The 20521-nt window shown below is 55.3% G+C and overlaps 2 protein-coding genes across 2 annotated transcripts; both read left to right on the top strand.

The window, feature by feature from the left end:
* Sh3bp1 (SH3 domain binding protein 1) lies at positions 1–12556 on the top strand. Its single transcript, XM_021183317.2, has 18 exons — positions 1–406; positions 1591–1633; positions 1838–1942; positions 2946–3022; positions 3251–3362; positions 3466–3542; positions 3962–4106; positions 4680–4748; positions 4909–4999; positions 5475–5620; positions 6213–6324; positions 6689–6770; positions 6856–6936; positions 7680–7796; positions 8429–8526; positions 8822–8981; positions 10474–10565; positions 11828–12556. The coding sequence occupies exons 1-18, from the start codon at positions 348–350 to the stop codon at positions 12217–12219; spliced, it is 2058 nt and encodes a 685-aa protein (XP_021038976.1). The 5' UTR covers positions 1–347; the 3' UTR covers positions 12220–12556.
* A 1853-nt stretch (positions 12557–14409) lies between these two features.
* On the top strand, positions 14410–19967 carry Pdxp (pyridoxal phosphatase). Its single transcript, XM_021183612.2, has 2 exons — positions 14410–14998; positions 18570–19967. Exons 1-2 carry the CDS (start codon positions 14437–14439, stop codon positions 18884–18886), a joined length of 879 nt encoding a protein of 292 aa, XP_021039271.1. The 5' UTR covers positions 14410–14436; the 3' UTR covers positions 18887–19967.
* Positions 19968–20521: the final 554 nt, after the last annotated feature.

Genomic DNA, 20521 nt, shown 5'->3' with positions numbered 1-20521 from the left:
CTGCGGGAAGGAAGAGCCCGCGCCAACTGCGGACCTCAGAGAGACAGACCAACGGACTCTCGGCAGGCGGGTCGGACAACCCGAGGGTCGTTGAGGCCCGGAAGCAGAGAGAGAGAGCGAGACTCCAAACTTGGAGAAAGGAGTGACCTGGGGGCCGGGGGCGGAGTCGTGAGCGGGGGAGGAGAGCGCCCGCGCCAGCGCCAGCACCAGCCAGAGGAGCGCGCCGGCCCAGGAAGCCAGAGCGCCGCCCACCCATCCGGGGCGAAGCGCGCGGGGAAGCAGGCTGGGCCGGGGGCTGCCAGCCTCAACCCCCAAGGTGACTCCTCGGCCCCCTGCCCGGACCCAAGATGATGAAGAGGCAGCTGCACCGCATGCGGCAGCTGGCCCACACGGGCAGCTCGGGACGGTGAGTGTCACCCGCTTCTAGCCGTGCTGTCGTTTCGCAGGACCTGAGCGAGCACAGGAGAGTGGGGAACTGGTCACAGAGGTCGAAGATATCTGGGCAGCGGCCCTCTGGCATGCCAGAGCCCTGACCTCGTTTCCTGGGGTCTGAAGTCACTGTGGTCGCACAGGCATAGCTGGCTTTTGCGGGCGGTGGAGGGGGAGCGGGGGAAGGCACCTCCATTCCCGGTTGGAGAGGCTGCTGCAGAGAGCAGAATGCGTCCTGAGCCAAGACGCTGCCTGGAACCTCATTTGTCCCCTCCGGACAATGGGAACAGTTAACCACCTCTAACTGGAGGGAAGGGGAGGAACGGAGCCGATCGGGGGCCCCAGACCCTGGGGGAAGGGACTGGCAGTGTTCTGGCCTGGGGAGGAGGGGCCTGCTTTGCTCTGGGTGTCCGTCCCCTCCCCCAACCCAGGGGCCTCCTGCCATTTGGTCCTGCTTCTGCTTTTCGTAGGCTCAGGTAGAGACACCCCTTGGTCTCCTCGGTTCCCAGCCCCAAAACTATGGGAGCGGAAGTTTGGGGAGTTTCTCGGAGCCTTTCTTTCTGTCCCTCTTCCCCAGCCTGAGAGTTCCCCATTCTTTGGGCCCAGAGAGGTGACCGTGTATCCAGAAACTTGATCCAGTCCTTGCAGTGACACAAACACTTATATGTACCTACGAAGCCAAGCCACTCTGCCCTGAACCCATGTCCCTATGTATCCTTGGGCAGAGTCCCCGGACCTGCCCACAGCTGCAGTCCAATGTCGTATGCCTGTGGGCCTGGCCACCCCGGAGACAAGCTTCCACACTTCCCGTTCTGGGGGCCAGCTTAGGCCTCCTCTTTCCGGGCCAGGCAAACTATTTAGGGGGATGGGGAGATGTGAAACTTTTCCTCTGTCCCGAAGTTGGGCCCTGGGTAGCTCCCTCCTGCTTTTTTCGGTATCATGGGTCCACCCTCTCCCAGGACACAGCCCTGGGTGGAGGAGGAAGCAGGCATGCATCCTCTTAACTACCATGGAATGTGCTCCAGCTATGATGTGGACCGGCCACCCAGGCTTGATGGGTCCTGGAAGCAACTTGGGTTCAGTTTCCATGTGCAGGGGTTAGAGGGAGGCAGTGGGTTTCCTAACCCAGACTGACTCATCCGAAGCCCCCTTCCCCCACAGCACCCCAGAGACTGCCGAGTTCTTGGGTGAGGACCTGCTGCAGGTACGTGCCTGGGCGGGCTGGGCTGGGAGGCAGGCCCATGCAGGCTGTCAGTATAGAGGCTGGCAGGCAGGGACAGCAGTCAGGGGCCTGGTTGTGTCATTCCCTGCTGGCCAGGGAAGGCCCAGGAGGGAAGAGAAAAGTGATTCTTGTTCTAGGGGAGACACAGTATACAGTCCCCACATGCCCCTCCCCTGTACCTCCCAGGTAGAGCAACGGCTGGAGCCAGCTAAACGAGCAGCCCACAATGTTCACAAACGGCTGCAGGCCTGTCTGCAGGGCCAGAGCGGGGCTGACATGGACAAGCGGGTGGTAAGTGGGGTCTCTGGGAGGAGAGACCTGTGTGGTGAAGGATGGGGTGGGAATGAGGCCCCCTAGGTGGGCTGCAGCTTCTGAGCTTTGCTCTGAGCTAGTAGGCCCCCAAACGGTCTAGGTGGGCGGAACACCTTGGGAGCTGGATGGAGGAGGATGCTCTGTTACTCAACGGGAGGCTATTGACTCCTGCTACTCTGTTGCTAAGATGGCTTGCTGATGCATTGTCTCCCCACTGCTGGCAACAGTGCTGGCAACAGCCCCTTGTACAGTCTACTGGTGTATAATGGGAAACGGGGACCTAAATTTACTAGCCCAAGATCACACAGGTAACGAGTGACAAAAGTGGACCCGGGGGTCCCTCTGTAAATGCAGGAAGTATGCGGATAGTTCAAACATTCACCTGGCTGGAGCTGGAGGGTTCGCTCAGCAAAGCACTTGCTCTTACACAGACCTGGCTTCAGTTCCCCACTGAACCCACACACTTCACTCTCAGTCCCAGGGCACCTTCTTCAGTCCGCTGAGGGCACCTAGCATATACCACATATACCCCTGTGAGGCAATGGGAAACCCTGGAGAACTTGAGCTAGAGATTGACCAGATTAACCACCTGTGCCATGAGATAGGGAAGGAGTTCGGGCCATCTCACCCCCTACCCCAGCCACAAGGCCAGCTAATGGCTCCCTCCCTCTGCACAGTAGTTTCCTAGGCTCCCTTGGGTTGATCATTCCTTCTTGTCTGGTCAAATAAGGGAGGGACGGAGGGAGGGAGGGATCCCAGGTCTGTGAGAGGTTGTACACATGTGCGCATGCATGGAGGGGGGATAGTGGCCACACACTGTCATCGTCATCCAGTTTCCACACTTACCTATGACTGTGGATCTATTGAGTTGACTCTTCCCTCTGCTGGGGTGTGGGTTTGGCTAGATGCTCTGGGCTCCAGTAAAGTGTAGGAAACTGGTAAACTCAGGCTCACTCAACCCCCCACCCCCCACCCCCCGTAGAAGAAGCTTCCTCTCATGGCTCTTTCTACCACGATGGCTGAGAGCTTCAAGGAACTGGATCCTGATTCCAGCATGGGGTGAGCATGGTTGGGACCTGGCTCTTCTCTAGAGGGAACAGTGAGGGGGGGGAGGGGTCAGATCAGCCAGGGTGTCTACCTCGAAAGGATGACCCAAGCTGGGAGAAATGTCCAGGTCACTAAGGCCCAAGAAAGCAGGAAACAGAGAGGCTGGGACCTTCCAAGTGTTTCTAGGTGGAGGTGAAGGGACCAAGGCAGCCTTGGCCCATTGGGAATCTCTGCCCACAGGAAGGCTTTGGAGATGACCTGCGCCATCCAGAACCAGCTGGCCCGAATCCTAGCCGAGTTTGAGATGACCCTAGAGAGGGATGTCCTGCAGCCGCTCAGCAGGCTGAGCGAGGTGACTGTGTACCCCAAACCCCAGCCCTAGCTTTCCCAAGCCTCCCCCCGCCCCCGTCCCTGCTCCCACCAGACCCCTGAACCCTCCCTGCGCCTGCCCTCAGGAGGAGCTGCCTGCCATCCTGAAGCACAAGAAAAGCCTTCAGAAGCTGGTGTCTGACTGGAACACCCTCAAAAGCAGGTGGGCACCTGAGCCTAGGTTAAGTCATAGTAGGGCTCTGCAGGCCCCACTGGGTACTTGTGGCCATGTTGGTCCTTGAGAACACTTGAGGTAAAGGCATATGTGTGTGACGGTGTGCATGTGTGCCCTTGTACCACAGGTGACCCCAAACTAGGAAAACCAGTAGTCTCCAAGATTCCTAGATGGTTCTAGGGCTCCTTCCTATTGGCTGCATTCTGGAGCTGAGTAGTTGTAATTACCAGGAACCACCACCAGAGGGAGGCCTAGAGCACTTTGGGCCTAGTCCCCGCAGAGGCCCAAGGAGTTTCTATTTTGCCTCTGTAAACCCTAGAGTCCTGTGTGATTACGTGTATGGAGGGGACACTTAGCTCTGGCCATGCAATGGGGCCAGTGACCACCCACCTTGGGACCCTCCCCAGGCTCAGCCAGGCAGCCAAGAACTCAGGAAGCAGCCAAGGCCTGGGTAGTGCCTCAGGCAGTCACACCCACACCACCACTGCCAACAAGGTAGAGATGCTGAAGGAGGAAGAGGAGGAGCTCAAGAAGAAGGTGGAACAGTGCAAGGTGAGGTGATTCGCGATGCCTGCGTAGACGATAGGCGTGGGCCCATTTCACAGATGGGAACGATTGAAGTGCCGGGCAGCACTGAGATCTAAACCCAGGCAGAATCTTCTTAGTGGGGCACCGCCCAGGACCTCTGCTGTACTTATGTGCATTAACAGCTGGGATGTGGTTGTTTACTGGATGCTCAATGTTTGATGAATGAATGAATGAATGAATGAATGAGTGATGTTTGCTGAGTGAATAGTATTTGTATGATGAATGATTTTGAGAGTTTTTGCTGGGTAAGAAGAATGAATGAGTGAATGAGTGGTGTTTGCTGAGTAATGAATGAATGATGTTCCCAGAGAGAGTAAAGCAAGAATGAGTGAAAGAATGACTGCATAGTGAGCAAGAACACACGGTACTAAGGATCCGAGGACCCAGCATAAAGAACTGGAAGCCTCAAATTTAAGAGGCCCCCTGTGGGAGGGCCCCAAGTATAGACCCTGGCCTGGGTGTGTTTCTATCCCTACCATCTGTTATCTTCTCTGGGGGATCCCCAGCCTCATGTGTCCCCTCCCTTCTGTCCCTAAGGACGAGTACCTGGCCGATCTCTACCACTTCTCCACCAAGGAGGACTCTTACGCCAACTACTTTATTCATGTGAGTCCACGGCCCAGCCTCAGCCACCTGAAACTCGGGTGGAAGCCACGGGGAAGCACCTCTGGGGACCTCCCCAAGAGATGGTGGGTGTCTGTTCTGGAGACGCTGGGGGAGTCTCCACTTCTCTCACTTCTCCTGGGGGATGGCTTTGTCCCCACAGCTCTTGGAGATTCAGGCTGACTACCACCGCAAGTCACTGACCTCACTCGACACGGCCCTAGCTGAGCTGAGGGACAACCACAGCCAAGCAGGTAAGGACATGAGTGAACCAGCCTCACACCACTGACCCTACTATGCTAAGGGCTCTGTAAAAGTTGGCTCCTTAGCTGGGCAGAGTGGCAAACATCTTTAATCTGGGCAACCGGGTGGCGGAGACAGATGGATTTCTGAGTTTGAAGACAGCCTAGTCTCCATAGAGAGTTCCTGGACTCTCTTAACCTGAGAGGCAGTAGGGAGCTGTGGTTGAATTGGGAGCCGGGAGAAGGCTGGATTAGGTCTCCGTGGGCTGGCTTTCTGCTGCTATGGAGGATGGAGTAGGAACAGAACAGGAACCTTCTAGAAGGTTGGGATCTGGACTAGGCAGAGCAGTGGAAGTGGCCTGATCCAAGATGGTTTGTATGGTACTGAATCAGGGCGGAAGGTGGGTTCCTGGAGGCGCCCTGTCTGCCCTAGCCTTACTGCCTGGAGCAGAAAGAACCAGGCTACTGATGTGTCTCATTCCCACAGACCACTCCCCCTTGACGACGGCTGCCCCCTTCTCCAGGGTATATGGGGTGTCTTTGAGAACCCACCTACAAGACCTAGGCCGTGACATTGCCCTGCCCATCGAGGCCTGCGTCCTGTTGCTGCTGTCAGAGGGCATGCAGGAGGAGGTGGGAGCTGAGGCGTGAGGGGTTCGGGGGAGAGACAGGGCCCCATGCCGTCCCCATGCTGGTACCCATAGTTCCCTTCTCTGAGAGGATTACCCTCGCATTGCTGAACCGGACTCTGCCTCACTGAATAGCATTTCAGGGACCTGGCACTGTCCCACAGATAATGAGCAGTCTTTGCTCCAAGATCCTCTTGGGCTCTGTTTGGCAAGGGGGAGAAAGTCAAAGATTAAATGAGTCCAGAATCACCCGAGGAATCCAGGGTCCTCGGACCAGTCTGTGGGCATTTCTGGAAAAAAACAATAAGCACCCTCAGGTGAAAATGACCCAGCCTTGAGTGGATTGCAGGCTCCTCACCAACGACGCTGAGCCGTCCCTCCCCTTCCACCCCTAACAAGACTACTGTCCCCACGGATCTCCCAGCCCCAACACTTCCCAGTCCTGCCCTGTGCTCAGAATTCCAGACCTTGGGAGTCGGGAGGGTCCATAGACACCATCCTGACGACTGACCACCACCGGTAGGGACACTAAGGCTCAGCAGCCTGCTCCTGCCCTGCCCTCTGTGACGCACAGCGTGTTTCTTCCTGCACCCTAGGGCCTCTTCCGTCTGGCTGCTGGGGCCTCTGTGCTGAAGCGCCTTAAGCAGACCATGGCCTCAGATCCCCACAGCCTAGAGGAATTCTGCTCAGACCCCCATGCCGTAGCAGGTACCTGATCCCCTGGGACCTCTAGGCAGACGGGGGAGGGGGGGTGGAGCCATCTAAGGTAATCTAAACGTAACTAAGGTATCTAAAGTTTGGCTTTAGGCCTGATAATGCTACCAAAGAAAGAAACACTATTGGGCACTCAGAAGTCCCTAATGGAGATCTGTGATGAACCCTCTGAAATGTATATGCATTGTCTTGAAAATAAGCTTGCTAAATATTACGGTGAAAGGGCCTATAGCCCAAAGAAACGGTCAGACTAAGACATGATGACTTAACCCTAACATGAATACGGACTAGAGGTTCCTTCTAAGTGGAGAGAGCTGGGTCCTTAGGCTGCCCAAGACCTTCCCCTGCCTTGTTTCAGGTGCCCTCAAGTCCTATCTCCGGGAGCTGCCGGAGCCCTTGATGACCTCTGACCTCTACGATGATTGGATGAGAGCAGCCAGGTGAGGAAGTGGTGGTGGTGGGGGGGGGGCGAAAGCTCTGGAAACATGGTCCTGGATTGGTGCATTGGTGACTGTCCCTCCTCAGCCTGAAGGAGCCAGGAGCCCGCCTGGAAGCCCTCCATGATGTTTGCAGCCGGCTACCCCAAGAGAACTTCAACAACCTCAGGTGAGCCCTGCCCCCACCCCCACCCCCACCAACACACAAACAAAGCTTAGGGTTTCACTTTATGCTGTGCCTGAGCACAGAACCTTAGCTGTGATGTCCTGTTCCTGTCTTTTACACTAGACCAGATACCAGAGCAGACAAACCCAATCAGGTGCAGTGGCTCATGCCTACCGTGCCAGCACTCCGGAGGCAGAGGCAGGTGGATCTCTGAGTTCAAGGCTAGCCAGATCTATAGAGCGAGTTCCAGGATAGCCAGGGCTATACAAACTCTGTCTTGAAAAAAAAAAAACAAAACAACAAAAAAGGAAGAAACCCTGGTTTTGGTCCTTAGCTGTGATCCTCAGCACGCCGTGAACTGGTGCATCCCTGCAGTCACACAGGCATGAGGATCAGAGCGAGCTTCAGGGTCATCCTTGGCTATATAGAGTTCAAGGCCAAGCTGGGCTGAGACTTTGTCTTAAAAAGCAAGCAGAAACCCCTACTGAGCCTGTGAAACCATATTACCTGGCTGCAGACCCCACCCCTGGGACCCTGGGCAGGCAGTTCTCTGGCTCAAAAAATAGATCGGGGAACTTCGCTAGTAAAAATGTAACCATGCGAGTAGTAAAAATGTAACCATGCGAGTGGTAAAAAAATGGAACAATGCCGAGTGGTATCCATCCCCCTCTGCAGCCCTAGGGTAGGGAGTTCGTGGGCCTTTAAGGACACCGTGAGCATTTGTGATGCCCCCCCCCCCCACCCAGGTACCTGATGAGGTTCCTGGCTCTGCTGGCAGAGGAGCAGGATGTAAACAAGATGACGCCCAGCAACATCGCCATTGTCCTGGGACCCAACCTGCTGTGGCCTCCTGAGAAAGAAGGGTGAGGGCCATGAGTCCAGGGAACCTGTCCCCAGCTAGTCCCCAGCTGCTGATTTGCCCAGACCTCCGTTCTCTGTCCTTGCAGTGGGCTGAGTAGGTCTTAAACCTGAAGCTCCCATGAGGAGCAGCCTGAGGGACCAGGGTAAAGTGAGGGGGCGGGGCACGTGCGTGGTGACCTGGTGCGGGTGCTCAAAACCACCACTGAAGAGCGATTGAAGCCTCACTCCCAACCTTCAGATGTGGGCCTTGGAGAGTCACTTCCTCATCTGTCAGTTAGAGAGATATAAATTCTAAGGTGGGGGGGGCGGAGGTGGTAAGGTGTTACTTTAGGAAATAGATGGGAAATGGTTTACAAACTGTGAAGTTCAATGATACACGAGAAGTCACCCCTACTTTTCAGGCCACACAGATGTACAATGATCCCATGTGCTGAATTGTAATTGTTTGGGGGCAGGGGGGAGGGGCAGTCAATCCAAGATCTGGGGAAAGAGCCCAGAATTGATTAGTGATGTCTGTCATAGGTGAAGGAATGGGAGATGGGGTATGTGAGCTACACGCGTGCCATCAACCATGCCCAGCAGGGTCACACAATGTTAGTGTGTCACTAAAACTCTTGCTTCTCTTTTGTGCCAGGGACCAGGCCCAACTGGACGCTGCCTCTGTGTCCTCCATTCAGGTGGTGGGTGTTGTCGAGGCGCTGATACAGAACGCAGACACCCTCTTCCCTGGAGGTGATGTCCTTTATTGTCATCTCAAGTCCCCACTTCCACCAGCTCCTGGACTACAGCCCAGCCTCAGTCCTTGATTGCCCCCAAAACTCTCCATGTGGCTTAGAGGAAACTGTTTTTTTCTATACTGAGCCTCAGTTTCTCATCTGTGAAATGGGAACGGTTCTGTCTTACCCATGGAAAAAGGAAGCAAAGAGAAGTCCCATCCTTTCAGGGAAAGAGAGTAGCCCTGACTCTGGCCAGGCCAGGCAGGCTTGGCCAAGGCTCTGAACTTGACCCCTGTTCATTCCACCTCTAGATATCAACTTCAATATATCAGGCATCTTCTCTGGCCTGGCCCCCCAGGAGAAGGTCAGTAACCAACAGGTCTCAGAGGAGTTGCCACCTGTTACTGTGCCTGCCCCAGCCACCACCCCAGCTCCCACCCCAGCTCCAGCCTCAATGGCTGTCAGAGAAAGGTAAGAGCTTAAACATCGTGAATAATCTACTCCTGGCCTGGGGCGTTCTCTCTGAGGATTTAGGAATGCAATCTGCGCTATTTGTCCTGTAGATCAGGTCCCACAGGTTGGAGTAGGCGGGAGGAGCCTGCTCTCAGACTTAAACTTGTTCCTTTCTGTATTGTACAGCTATTTCTACAGCACCTACTATGTGCCCCAGGCATTGTTCATTTCCTGGGAATTTAGGGAATTGGGAGGGGACAGTTGGGATTTACAACTATCCTGTCTCTAATCCTGTAAGTCTGAAAGGTTTTGTGGCAGACGGGTGTTTCTCAGTGGCCCACAGCCATGGCTGTCTGTGGACTTCCTCAGATGAGGTGGGTATATGCTACCCTCAACCCCTGCCTTGGGTGAGGCAGGGAGAATGGCCATGTCCCATCTACATTCCTGTGATGTCAGGATGCGCTGTGCTGGAGGGTTAAGCATTATATGGGCAGCGTAGAGGGCTCTACCAGTCGGGGAGGAAAAGAAGGCCTCTCTGGGGAAATGGCCAAATGGAAGTTTAGGAAGCCAGACTCTCTCAACGGCTGCTCACAAACTCTCTGACTTGTGTTGGCAGAACATCTACAGATCCTATGGGGGTGTAGGGTATAGCTCAACTGGTTGCCTAGCACACGGGAAGGCTGGGTTCTAGCCCCAGCATGACAGAAAATGGGCGTGATGGCACTTATCTGCCCTGGAGAGGTGGAGGCAGAAGGATCAGGAGTTCAGGATCGTTGTTCCCTACCTCGAAAGTTCAAGGCCAGCCTAGGCTTTGTGAGAATGAGACAGTCTCAAAAAAGGAAAAAAAGATCACCTGGAAAGGCCAGACAGAGGCTTGCTTCCCACCTCTGTGGGACCGCCCCACAGGTTATATCCCAAGCCTAGGCTTTCTACTAATTTACTCCCTGTTGCTCTGATAAACACTGTGACCAAAACAACTTGGGAGGGAAAGGGTTGGCTTATACTTCACGTAGCAGTCGATCAGGGAGGCAGGGTCGCAAGCAGAGGCAGAGGCCAGAGCCCTGGAGGTCATCTCCCCTGGCTGGTCCTCAGCCAGCTTTCTTATACAACTCAGGATGGTTGTCTGGAAACAGTGTGGCCCATGATGAGCTGGTTCCTCTCACATCAATCAGCAGGGCAGTCAAGACAGTCCCACATCGATAGTATACACACACACACACACACACACACACACCGACATAGCCTCAGGCCAGTCTGATGTGGGTGATCCCTCAGTCGAGACTTCCTCTTCCCATGTGACTCTGAGTTGTGTCAAGTTAACAATTAAAGTTAACACAAGCCCCACCTGAGTATCTAGTCCAGAGACTAAGACGGAGGACACGTTCTTGGTGCAGCCATCTGGTGGTGAGAAGCAAGTCTCCTCCCACTCGATGGTTTGGAGTCACATGGGATCCTAGGAGATATCCAGGAAATGGCCAAGCTTGATTCTCGCACTTCTTTCCCTTGACAGGACAGAGGCTGACTTGCCCAAACCAACTTCTCCCAAGGTCAGCAGGAGCCCCACCGAAACAGCTGCTTCGGCGGAGGACATGACCCGTAAGAGTAAGTTGGCTGCGGGAGAGAAGAGTCGGAGAGTGGGAACTCCCTCCCTTCCTGGCTCTTCGCACCACCAGAGAGGCCGACATGAGACATAGTGAGAAGCTCTGGGCTTGCTGCCGGGCACCCGGACCCAGCTTATTCCTTGGGCGGGTGGTGCAGCCGGTCTGAGCCTCAACACACCGCTCTGTGCGGCAGAACTATGATTGCTCTGACCTTGGAGAGCTGGGACGGACGTCAGGCAGTGTGGTGTGCAGGGCTCTGGCACACAGGAAGTGCTAGAGAAAGGAAGCCAGTGGGAGCGTGGTGGGTGTTCTAGCACCCCCCCCCTCAAGAAGCGCAAGCTCTATGAAGGACAGGACCAGAACTGTATTTAAGGTAGAGGGAAGAGAGCCGCTTGGGAGGAGTCGGAGGTTCCTGAGCCCATGGCACACTCCTGCCAATCTGGCCCGGGGTGGATAGGTAAGAGGCCAGGGATTCTGATGGGGACTAGGTCACTGGGTAGCCCGTCCCCCTCCCCCCCAGTTCTGACAAGAGGCTTTAGAGCTGGGTGCATCATGCCAAGCTAAGGGAACAGCCACACAGGGGTCTGGAAGCCAGGGTAGGTACTGCCATTGTCACCTGAACTAGCAGGTGACTTCTCAGTGAGGAAATAGGTCCCCAGAGAGCAAATGAGCCACTCCAGATGCCCGAGCCCCCAGAGCCATGGAGAGTTTTGATCTCAGCTCCACCTAGCCTCCCCCGAGCCCCACCCCCACCCCCACCAACTTGCCTGAGGACCTGGGGCTTCTGAGAGGCAAGCAGGACCCATGTGTCAACAGGGACAGGAGGCATTTATGTAACTAACACATGTGTAGCCTCTCGTGCTTGAAGCCTAGACTGAGCTAGCTAGTGGCCATGTTGGGCTTATGTTCTAGGGAGAGATGCAAGAAAGATGGACAAGATAGTTGAGAGGGCAGGTTCTCTGAGGAAGGTGACTGATGGCTTAACTATGGTGGGGTCTGGGGGATCGACTGAAGCTGAGAGGATCACAGAAGAGGACTGCTAGGGAGCACTTGAACCATAGAGGGGGACCACTAGGGAACACTTCAACTGCAGAGGAGGACCACTAGGGAGTACCTCAATGTTGAGGACCCACTGTGGAAAGTGAAACCCCATTCCACCAACTCCCAGAAGGAATATACAAAGGCCCAGATGCAGGAATCTGAACATGTGATGTGCACAGACACACGAACCCTTAACTTTCCTCTGTTTTGTTGCCTCCACAGCCAAGCGCCCGGCCCCAGCCCGGCCTACCATGCCACCTCCCCAGCCCTCCAGCTCCCGCTCATCCCCTCCAGCTCCATCCCTGCCCCCTGGCTCTGTCAGCCCTGGTACTCCCCAAGCTCTGCCTCGCCGTCTGGTGGGCACCAGCCTCCGGGCCCCCACCGTGCCTCCCCCGTTACCCCCTGTTCCTCCACAGCCTGCCCGGCGTCAGAGCCGGCGTTTACCAGGCTCCCTGTGCCCAGCCTCCCCTGTCATCTCAAATATGCCTGCTCAGGTGGACCAAGGAGCAGCTACAGAGGACAGAGGAGGCCCTGAGGCAGTGGGTGGGCATCCCCCTCCACCAGCTCTGCCACCCCAGCCCCGGCCCAGGGGCCTCATTTCAGAGACAGATTAAGCAGGCCCTCCTGCCTGGCAAGTCCTCATTGTCCCTTTCTCTCCCCCTCCCTCCTCCCTCCCTTGTCCTCCCAGGATGGCCCTTGTCCAGTGCCTGGGTGCCTGCTGGGCCGGCCCCTATGGCCAGGAGGGCTCAGGCCAGCCCTCTCATTTCTAACCCTTTCCTCTTCCACTTTGAGCTTGGGGTTCCCGCCTGACTCCCCACTCTCCGGCAGGGTCTCAAGGGAGCTTCCAGAAGGAAGAACAGACTTGCCTGTTCCTAGAGGACTTTTATTTTTTTTCTCTTGCCAATGTATTTTTGTAAGGCTCGTAAATAAATTATTTTGAACAAAACTGGAGTAACTGGCCAAATGAAAGCTTCCTCTCCTGGGGATAGAGAATCTGCCCCCCATAAGGAGGAAAGGGGACCAGTGGGGTATCTACTACCTTCCTGATTTGAAGAGCCCTGTGCTTGGCGGTTTCTCGGAGCTGCTTGTCTTGAGTATGGTTCCCATATGCTAGTTTCTCACCCAGATAAGAGTGCCACCTGCAGGTGAAGTTTCCAAAGCCATGAGAAGGGACTGCGCGGGCCATGGCCAGCGAAGCCTGGGCCTGAGATGAAGTGTTTGAGATTAGCATTCGCCTGGGTCTTCCTCCCACCCAGGGTCCCTTTTGCGCAGCCTCTCGGGATCATGGGTTTCTCTTCTGAGACAGTCTAGCAGTTCCACCCAGTCTGTGTTCTGAAGACCAACGTGCCCGTGTGCGCGCGCACACACACACAAAAACACACAGCTTTCCGGGGAGCAGGGATTGATCTATCCGTGGCCTTCCCTGAGTTGCTCTGTGTAGACCCAGGCTAACGCTCCTTTCAGCTCTACACCTGAGGGTCTTTTGGGAGTGGGCTGGCAGAAGTGGGTCAGTGCATCTGGAAGCCCAGTGTAGTAACCGAGTGGAGGCAGGGGCATGCTGTCTGTGGTCTTCTAGGCTAAGAAACCCATTACAAAAGGTACAGAGAATGGAAAATAGTTGGGCCTCAAAGGCATGGTTTTTCTTCGGTCTCTTCCCTTCAGTTGCTCTGGGCTAGACAGCTACAGTTCTGCTTAGAACCAAAATATTGTGACAGGACAGATCCCCGTTCATCCCTGGTCCCCATACTTTGAACTACTGGTTATTCAAAGACTTGACAGATTAAAAGGTTCCTATCTACAAAATGGAGATCTAGGCAGCTGGGATCACCCCATCAATAAAATGGGTTACCAATTGGCCCTGGCTATCAAAATAATGCCTAGTGCCCCCCCACACATAAAACATGAAATCAGATCTCTGGGTTCCTGTCTTATAGCCATGTGTTTGATTATTTATTTATTGGTTTTTTGAGACAGTTTCTCTGAATACCCTACAGAGCAAGTATGCTCTGTAGAAGAGGCTGGCCTGTAAATCAGAGCTCTTCCTACCTCTGATTCTGAGTGATGAGATTAAAGGTGTTTGCATCGCTCGGCTAGAACGTTTTAACATTCATTTGTGTGGATGTGTGTGTGGAGGTCAGAAAACAACTGGAAGGAGTATGTTCTCTCCGCCGTGAGGTTTCTGAAGAAGGAACTCGGATCCTCAGCCTTGACAGCAAACTGCCATCATCTGCTGAACCATTCCACTGACCCTGCATCTGTGTTTTAAAAATCATTTATATAAAGCCATAGAACTGTAAAGTACACATCTTACTAAACAGAAATTATACAACAACAAAAAACCGAGTTCCCTGGGGACTCCACAGCACAGCCAGATGACCAGAGGGATCACTGACCAGGTCCAAGAGCCCAGGCCAGCCTGCGAAGTCACGGGTGATGGAGCCCTGGCTCCATCACATCCACATGTTTTTAATGAGCCTCAATGGTTCCGAGGGCAATAAGATGTGGCCCAAAGACAACATCTCTCTCGGCCTCTGTTTTTCTCCTAGCAACCAGCTGGCCTACGTTTTTAATTGGCTGGGAAGCGCACAGCGATTCGCTGCAGACCAGGCTGTCTCTCCATTGGTCGCTTCCTTCTAGTGGCGTCCGTGGTCCCGCCCCTTTCTCCGAGCTCCTTCGGGATCGGCCAGCAACTTCGACTAAATTCTAGTCGCTATTGGCTGAAGCCTGTGTTCGTAGCCCCGCCTCCGCCCCGTTCTGCCCGCCAATTGGTGAAGCTGCCCCTTGTCCACGGAGGGAGCGCAGCGCGCGCGTGCGAGCGGCCAGCCGGCTGCATGGCGCGCTGCGAGCGGCTGTGCGGCGCGGCCCTGCGCGACGTGCTGGGCCAGGCGCAGGGAGTCCTGTTCGACTGCGACGGGGTGCTGTGGAACGGTGAACGCACCGTGCCGGGCGCCCCTGAGTTGCTGCAGCGGCTGGCGCGGGCCGGCAAGAACACGCTGTTCGTGAGCAACAACAGCCGGCGCGCGCGGCCCGAGCTGGCGCTGCGCTTCGCCCGCCTGGGCTTCGCAGGGCTGCGCGCCGAGCAGCTCTTCAGCTCCGCGCTGTGTGCCGCGCGCCTCCTGCGCCAGCGTCTGTCCGGGCCGCCCGACGCATCGGGCGCGGTGTTCGTGCTGGGAGGCGAGGGGCTTCGCGCCGAGCTGCGAGCCGCGGGGCTGCGCCTGGCGGGGGACCCCGGCGACAACCCGCGCGTGCGCGCCGTGCTCGTAGGCTACGACGAGCAGTTTTCCTTCGCCAGGTTGACCGAGGCGTGCGCGCACCTGCGCGACCCCGACTGCCTGCTCGTGGCCACCGATCGCGACCCTTGGCACCCGCTCAGCGACGGAAGCCGGACCCCCGGTGAGCGCGGGACTGGGCGCGGGGATGTGTGCTAGGACCTGACGCGCTTTTCGGAATTCCTGCAGCTGCCGCCTGTCGGATAGTGGCCGAGGACCAGTTTGACACACGAGCCACCTTAGGCTCACTGTAGCTCAGGAAATTGCAGGTGGGATCCAGATTTGGAACCGGCCTCTGGGGCTTTTGTCATTGGCCCCACCCACTTTGCAGGTGGGTTTGTCGAAGCGGTCTGGAAGGATGATGCCGGTGGAGAGCTGGATACGCGCATCCAGAATCAGGGTAGTGGGGAAACTGGGGGGTAGTGGAGCTTGACCTTAGGACAGTAGGGAGACAGGAAGGTAGTGGAGCTTGACCTCAGTTCCAGTTCTGGCCCTGTTTGGTTAACCCTGTGAGTTACATAACCTCGGAACCTGGTTTCCAGTGGGGCTCTTTACCATGTCGGTCATCCCCGGGCTCCTGAACCCAGCCCGCCAGTTTATTAATAGCTTCCTGAAGCCCCTTAATGGTGCCTTCATTTCCTTTCCAGATTAGTTCAAAAATAAGAGTTTTGGCCCATTTCTCAGTTAAAGAAATCGGTACTCAAGGGAGGTGAGCTGCCAGGGAACACACAGCAAAGAGCAGGGGAACCTGACTTGGCCTTTGGTCACCCCCCCCCCCATCCATCCACCCATCCAAGAGCAAGCAGTCCAGGCTGTTCAGGCCTGTACCTCTGGCATGAGCCCCAAGAGGTGGAAGCAGCAGAGACTTATCAAATAGTGATGAATGGCTATAGACAGGTTTGGTCCCTCCAGATGAGGCATGGACATAGCTCTGCCACTCTTCTGCTAGCCTTTGGTCCAGATAGTCCTTGATACCAAATTCAGGGGTTCGGCAGGGTGGTATTGCAGGAAGTGAGGTAGTCATGGGTTCGAGATGGGGCAGTGAAATGGATGCCTGTGGAGAGGATCTGGGAAGCCTTCCGGGAGGAGGCATACCGTCAGGATGGTGTAGCCGAAAAAGGAAGTTACTGTCTGGGCCTTTCCTGGCTCTGCCTGAGACCTACCCTCACCTCATACGTGAGCCTTCTCCCCACAAATCTAGAGGAGAGGTCACAGCTGTAGCAGCCTTTTTTCCCCCATTGTGTTACTATGGAGTCTGATTTCCCAAAAAGCTTGGGTTGAAGCTCTGGGGCAAGGGCTTCTCCAGGGTCCCTTGAAGGGTGGTCTGAGGAGCTTGGGAGAGACAGGACCTAGCCCCAGATCTCTGCAGGAACTGCAGGCTTCTCCTGTCTGCTTACCCATCTCTTCAACCTGCAGGTCCCTCCTACTGCCTAGAGAGGGAGACAGAGCTTTAACAGACACCAGGCTTGTAGCCACGTTTGCGAGGGATGAGGGATGTCGCTTCCTCGCATTGATTAACAAATGCCTGGTGGCTGTGTGCTGTAAGCCAGGAGCAGGGGAAGGTAGATAAACAATCATTAAAGAAGGACACCTTATGCATTGGAGCATAACGTGGAGCCTCCCTCCCCCCCACGCCCACCTCCTGGTCATCACAGGCCTGTGAAACTGTGTGCTTGTTTGTCACAGGGCTGCCACTTGAGCTGGCAGGTAGACGTGGCCACCCTGCAGGAATATGCCATGACACACAGCAGCCTTGAGTTAGGTGTTACATTCATGGGCTCCCCTACTGAGATCATGTTGACTGTTAGGCACATAGCTGGTCTGACAGGAGATGTGGGGCCAAGAGGAACCAGCTCTGCCCAGGGAGCTGGGAAATGAACAGAAGAGCTGGGGGACAATCCTTTTGTTTACTTTTGTGTTTTTGAGGCAGGGTCTCAGCCTCCCCCCACCCCCGGGGGGGGTATTAAAGGTTCACCGCCACCTCCCAGGATGAGGCCCGGATTCTCTGCCTGGGTCCTGGTAGATGGAGCAACTCCTCCCTGCCGTCCCTGCCTGCTCTCTCTCCGGCTGCTGTAGCCCAGTGATGTACCTATGAGAGTGGAAAGAGGAGGCCCTGAGCGTTTGGGTCAGGCTGGGTTATAGTAAGAAATGTTCATGGGGAGGGAAGGCCCTGTCTTGTACCCCCAGATGGTGTTTGGAGACTGGAAAACATTGTTATGGAATTGCCACAGCCACCTCAAGAACGCAGCAAACTTAGTGGACGTGGCGAGTTTTCAGAGCATGGTACTTTTCTTGTGAATAATTCATTGGTGATGGTGGTGGTGGTGGTGTTCATTTCGAGACAGGATCTCACTGTGTAGCCCGGGGAGGCCTCTTCACTGAGCCTCCTGGGTGTGGGTCTTTATGCCGCTCTCAAATGTTAGTTCCTTTTCTGCGATAAAGCACCATGACCAAGGCAGCTTACAGAAAGAAGGGCTTATTGGGAGCTTATGGTTCCAGAGGGAGAGGAGTCAGTGGTGGGGAACAGAAGTGGTGGCCTTGGTGGCTCGGACAGCAAGTTGGAAGCTCGAATTGTGAACGACCAGCAGGAAGCTGAGAGCAAACCCTGGGGATGGTGGGAAGCTTTGAAACTTCAAAGCTTGTCTCTAGTAGTGCACTTCCTCTGGCAGAGCAACGGCTCTTACACTGTCCAAACCACCACCACCTGAGGACCATACATTCAAGTGACCAAGACTATGTGGATAATCACATTCAAACCAACACACCGAGGAAGTTCAGCTCTGGGCAGAGTTCTGTTTTGTTTTGTTTTAGGTTTTTTGGTTTTTGGAGACAGGGTTTCTCTGTGCAACCCTGGCTGTCCTGGAACTCACTTTGTTGACCAGGCTGGCCTCGAACTCAGAAATCTACCTGCCTCTGCTTCCCAAGTGCTGGGATTAAAGGCATGCGCCACCACTGCCCGGCTCTGGGCAGATTTCTTAATGTCACAGGGCCTCCGCTTTCTCATCTGTGAAATGGGCTTCTTAGTACACTTGTGTAAATGGTGCCGCTTCTCTTCGTTTAGTTGTGGGTGTTGGTGTAAAGGCAGAATGCACTGGCACGCGGTCATGCCAGTGGGCAGGAATAGGAGACGCATTGTGCCAGGAGATCGGTGCTGGCTGGGAGACAGCACCTTAACAGGCCTCTTGTTGTTAGACTCCCTGGCTTCTTCCCCAGCTCTCCTTATGTCCTGTGCTTACTGTGGCCACTGACATCTTTGAGGGTGTAGCTTTTTGTCTCTGTCTGGAGTTTTCTCCGGGGGATCGTTTTCCCCTGCGAGGCTGACTGGGTCAGAAGTGTGGACATTTCTGTGCCCTGCTGCATTCCAGGCAGCGGGCTGTGCCAGTTTTCCATGCCACAAGCGTGGCTTCTTGGAGCACTGACCACCATTGCTAAGTGCCCTTCCCAGGGAGGCTCACAGTGTCCCTTCAGGGACGATCCTGTCTTACCACAGTTGAAAGTCAGAGAGGCTGGAGGGCTTATGTACGCACAGGAGGTGAGGGCCATTGCCAGCTTCATGTTAGATTGAGAAACGAAGGCAAAGAGTGTGCCCAGAGCACCAGTGATTCTGAATTCTGTTGTCTGGGACAGGCAGTGCCCAGCCTTTAGGTCTGGCCCAGCTGCCGCCCTCTTGCTGACCTAGTATCCCTTCTCCACAGGTACTGGAAGCCTGGCTGCTGCTGTGGAGACAGCCTCGGGACGCCAGGCCCTGGTGGTGGGCAAGCCCAGCCCTTACATGTTCCAGTGCATCACGGAAGACTTCAGCGTGGACCCTGCCCGCACGCTGATGGTGGGGGACCGCCTGGAGACCGACATACTCTTTGGCCACCGCTGCGGCATGACCACCGTGCTCACGCTCACGGGCGTCTCCAGCCTCCAAGAAGCCCAGGCTTACCTGGCGGCTGGCCAGCGTGACCTTGTGCCTCACTACTATGTGGAGAGCATTGCGGACTTGATGGAGGGGCTGGAGGACTGAGCCCACCTCCCCTGTTGTTCCCTGATCCCACAGATGGAGGCGACAGGCCATGAGTCACATTTGGGACCATGAGCTTTCTGGAGTGGGTGTCTGTACCCCAGTGAAGGGAGGCTGGGATCCAGGAAGGTTTGTGGGCTTTCACACCCCCTCCTAGCCGTGGCTGGACACTCTGCTCTTCAGAAGCTGTCCCCCCACATCTTGAAGGTTCACCCTGGCCTGACCCCACCAGGTGGCCTTATTTCCTGCCCTGTCACCTCCCCTCCTTGGGCCCCGAAGCCAAATGAAGATTTTTTTTTCCCAACCTTGTAAGTTCCTCCCACCCTCTGGGATCTCTAGTGCTCTGTCCCTAGAGATTGTTGGCCAATCAGAGATCTAGGGAACTCCAGCCTGTTCCTGGCCTGACCAGGCCTCTGGGAAGAGCTGCTGGAACTGCTGGCCTATTAGTGTCTCAGAGTGGGCCTTTAGCGGAGCAAGTAGGAGCTTAAAGAATGCCTTGCATATCCTGGAACCCCAGAGCACCAGTCAGAGGCTCTGCGTCCATCAGGACAATTAACGACCCCACTGGCCTCTTAGATCCCAACTAGAACAATCTCCAAGTCCAAGAGACTTGTGGCCTTTTGACAATCCTAGCCTAACTGGATCAGCCAAGGGACCAGATGCTGGCAGCACAGGGTGATGAATGCCGGTATGTATAGCATTCGGGAGGCTGAAGCAAGAGGATTGCTGAGTCTGGTGACCGGGGTGGCAGGGTCAGACCTCATCTCAGACAGAGGGTCATCCTCCAAGTCACCCCACTCCACAGACTGCTCAGTGGGGCCCCTCTGTGGCCCTGGGGTAGTGTGGAGAGGTTCCCACTCCCACCTTAGCACCGTCCAGTGTTGATGGCTTTTTCAGCTTGGAGGGGGCCCTCCTTTTGTCCCCACCTGCAGTCAGTGTTTGCAGTGCCACCCTCACCTGCCCATCCCCAGCTATTTATTTGTTTATTTATTGTGTGCCAGTGAAGGTGGGGGTAGGGACCTTCCCACCCCCTCCACCTGTTGTAACCGGTCCTTGAACTTAATAAAATGTGAATGGAAGTGTCTCTCTTTGTGTGTGTGTGTGTGTGTGTGTGTGTGTGTGTGTGTGTGTGTTGAGAGCCCTGCCTAAGCCTGTCTCCCTGAAGCACAACCTCCTACATCCATAGCCCACAAGAAAGGATGCCTCCCGTTTCTGTGTTCTCAGCCTCAGCGCAGATACATTCTGCCCATTGAGCTTTTAGCATCTCTGAGGCCTTTCCCTGTAGGTTGGTTTCAGTCCCTTAAAAACCCCAGGAGTGGTGGCCTTTGATTTCAGTAGTGAGGAGGTAGAGGCAGGTGGATCTCTGTGAGTTTGCAACCAGCCTGGTCTACAAAGTGAGTTCCAGGACAACCAGGGCTATACAGAGAAACCCTGTTTTGAAAAAAAGAAAGGGGGGTGTTGCTGGAGCAGGGACACTTGAGGTCCTCTGGCCTCCACAGAGACCTGCATCCACATAACCCAGGACTCGTATTACTCTTAGGAAGCAGTAGGTATGTGGTGCCCTGGACAGGTATGTAGTAGCTCAGTGGTAGATCAGATGCCGCCTGTGCCTCAGGTACCAGCACCGAACTGAAAGAA

The sequence above is a fragment of the Mus caroli genome, unplaced genomic scaffold (genome assembly GCF_978045245.1).
Source record: "Mus caroli unplaced genomic scaffold, Mus_caroli_1 scaffold_16, whole genome shotgun sequence".
NCBI classification, from domain to species: Eukaryota; Metazoa; Chordata; class Mammalia; order Rodentia; family Muridae; genus Mus; species Mus caroli.
Note: the sequence above shows the minus strand (reverse complement) of the source record. Positions and strands in the feature narration are given on the sequence as shown.

What these genes read in the sequence shown, in the direction of transcription:
- Pdxp (XM_021183612.2), top strand. Translation starts at nt 14,437, where the DNA reads ATGGCGCGCTGCGAGCGGCTGTGCGGCGCGGCCCTGCGCGACGTGCTG. An exon ending in CGACGGAAGCCGGACCCCCG is followed by an intron (nt 14,999 to 18,569) that starts GTGAGCGCGGGA and finishes CCTTCTCCACAG; the next exon opens with GTACTGGAAGCCTGGCTGCT.
- Sh3bp1 (XM_021183317.2), top strand. Translation starts at nt 348, where the DNA reads ATGATGAAGAGGCAGCTGCACCGCATGCGGCAGCTGGCCCACACGGGC. An exon ending in CAGAGGGCATGCAGGAGGAG is followed by an intron (nt 5,621 to 6,212) that starts GTGGGAGCTGAG and finishes CCTGCACCCTAG; the next exon opens with GGCCTCTTCCGTCTGGCTGC. An exon ending in AGACCCCCATGCCGTAGCAG is followed by an intron (nt 6,325 to 6,688) that starts GTACCTGATCCC and finishes GCCTTGTTTCAG; the next exon opens with GTGCCCTCAAGTCCTATCTC.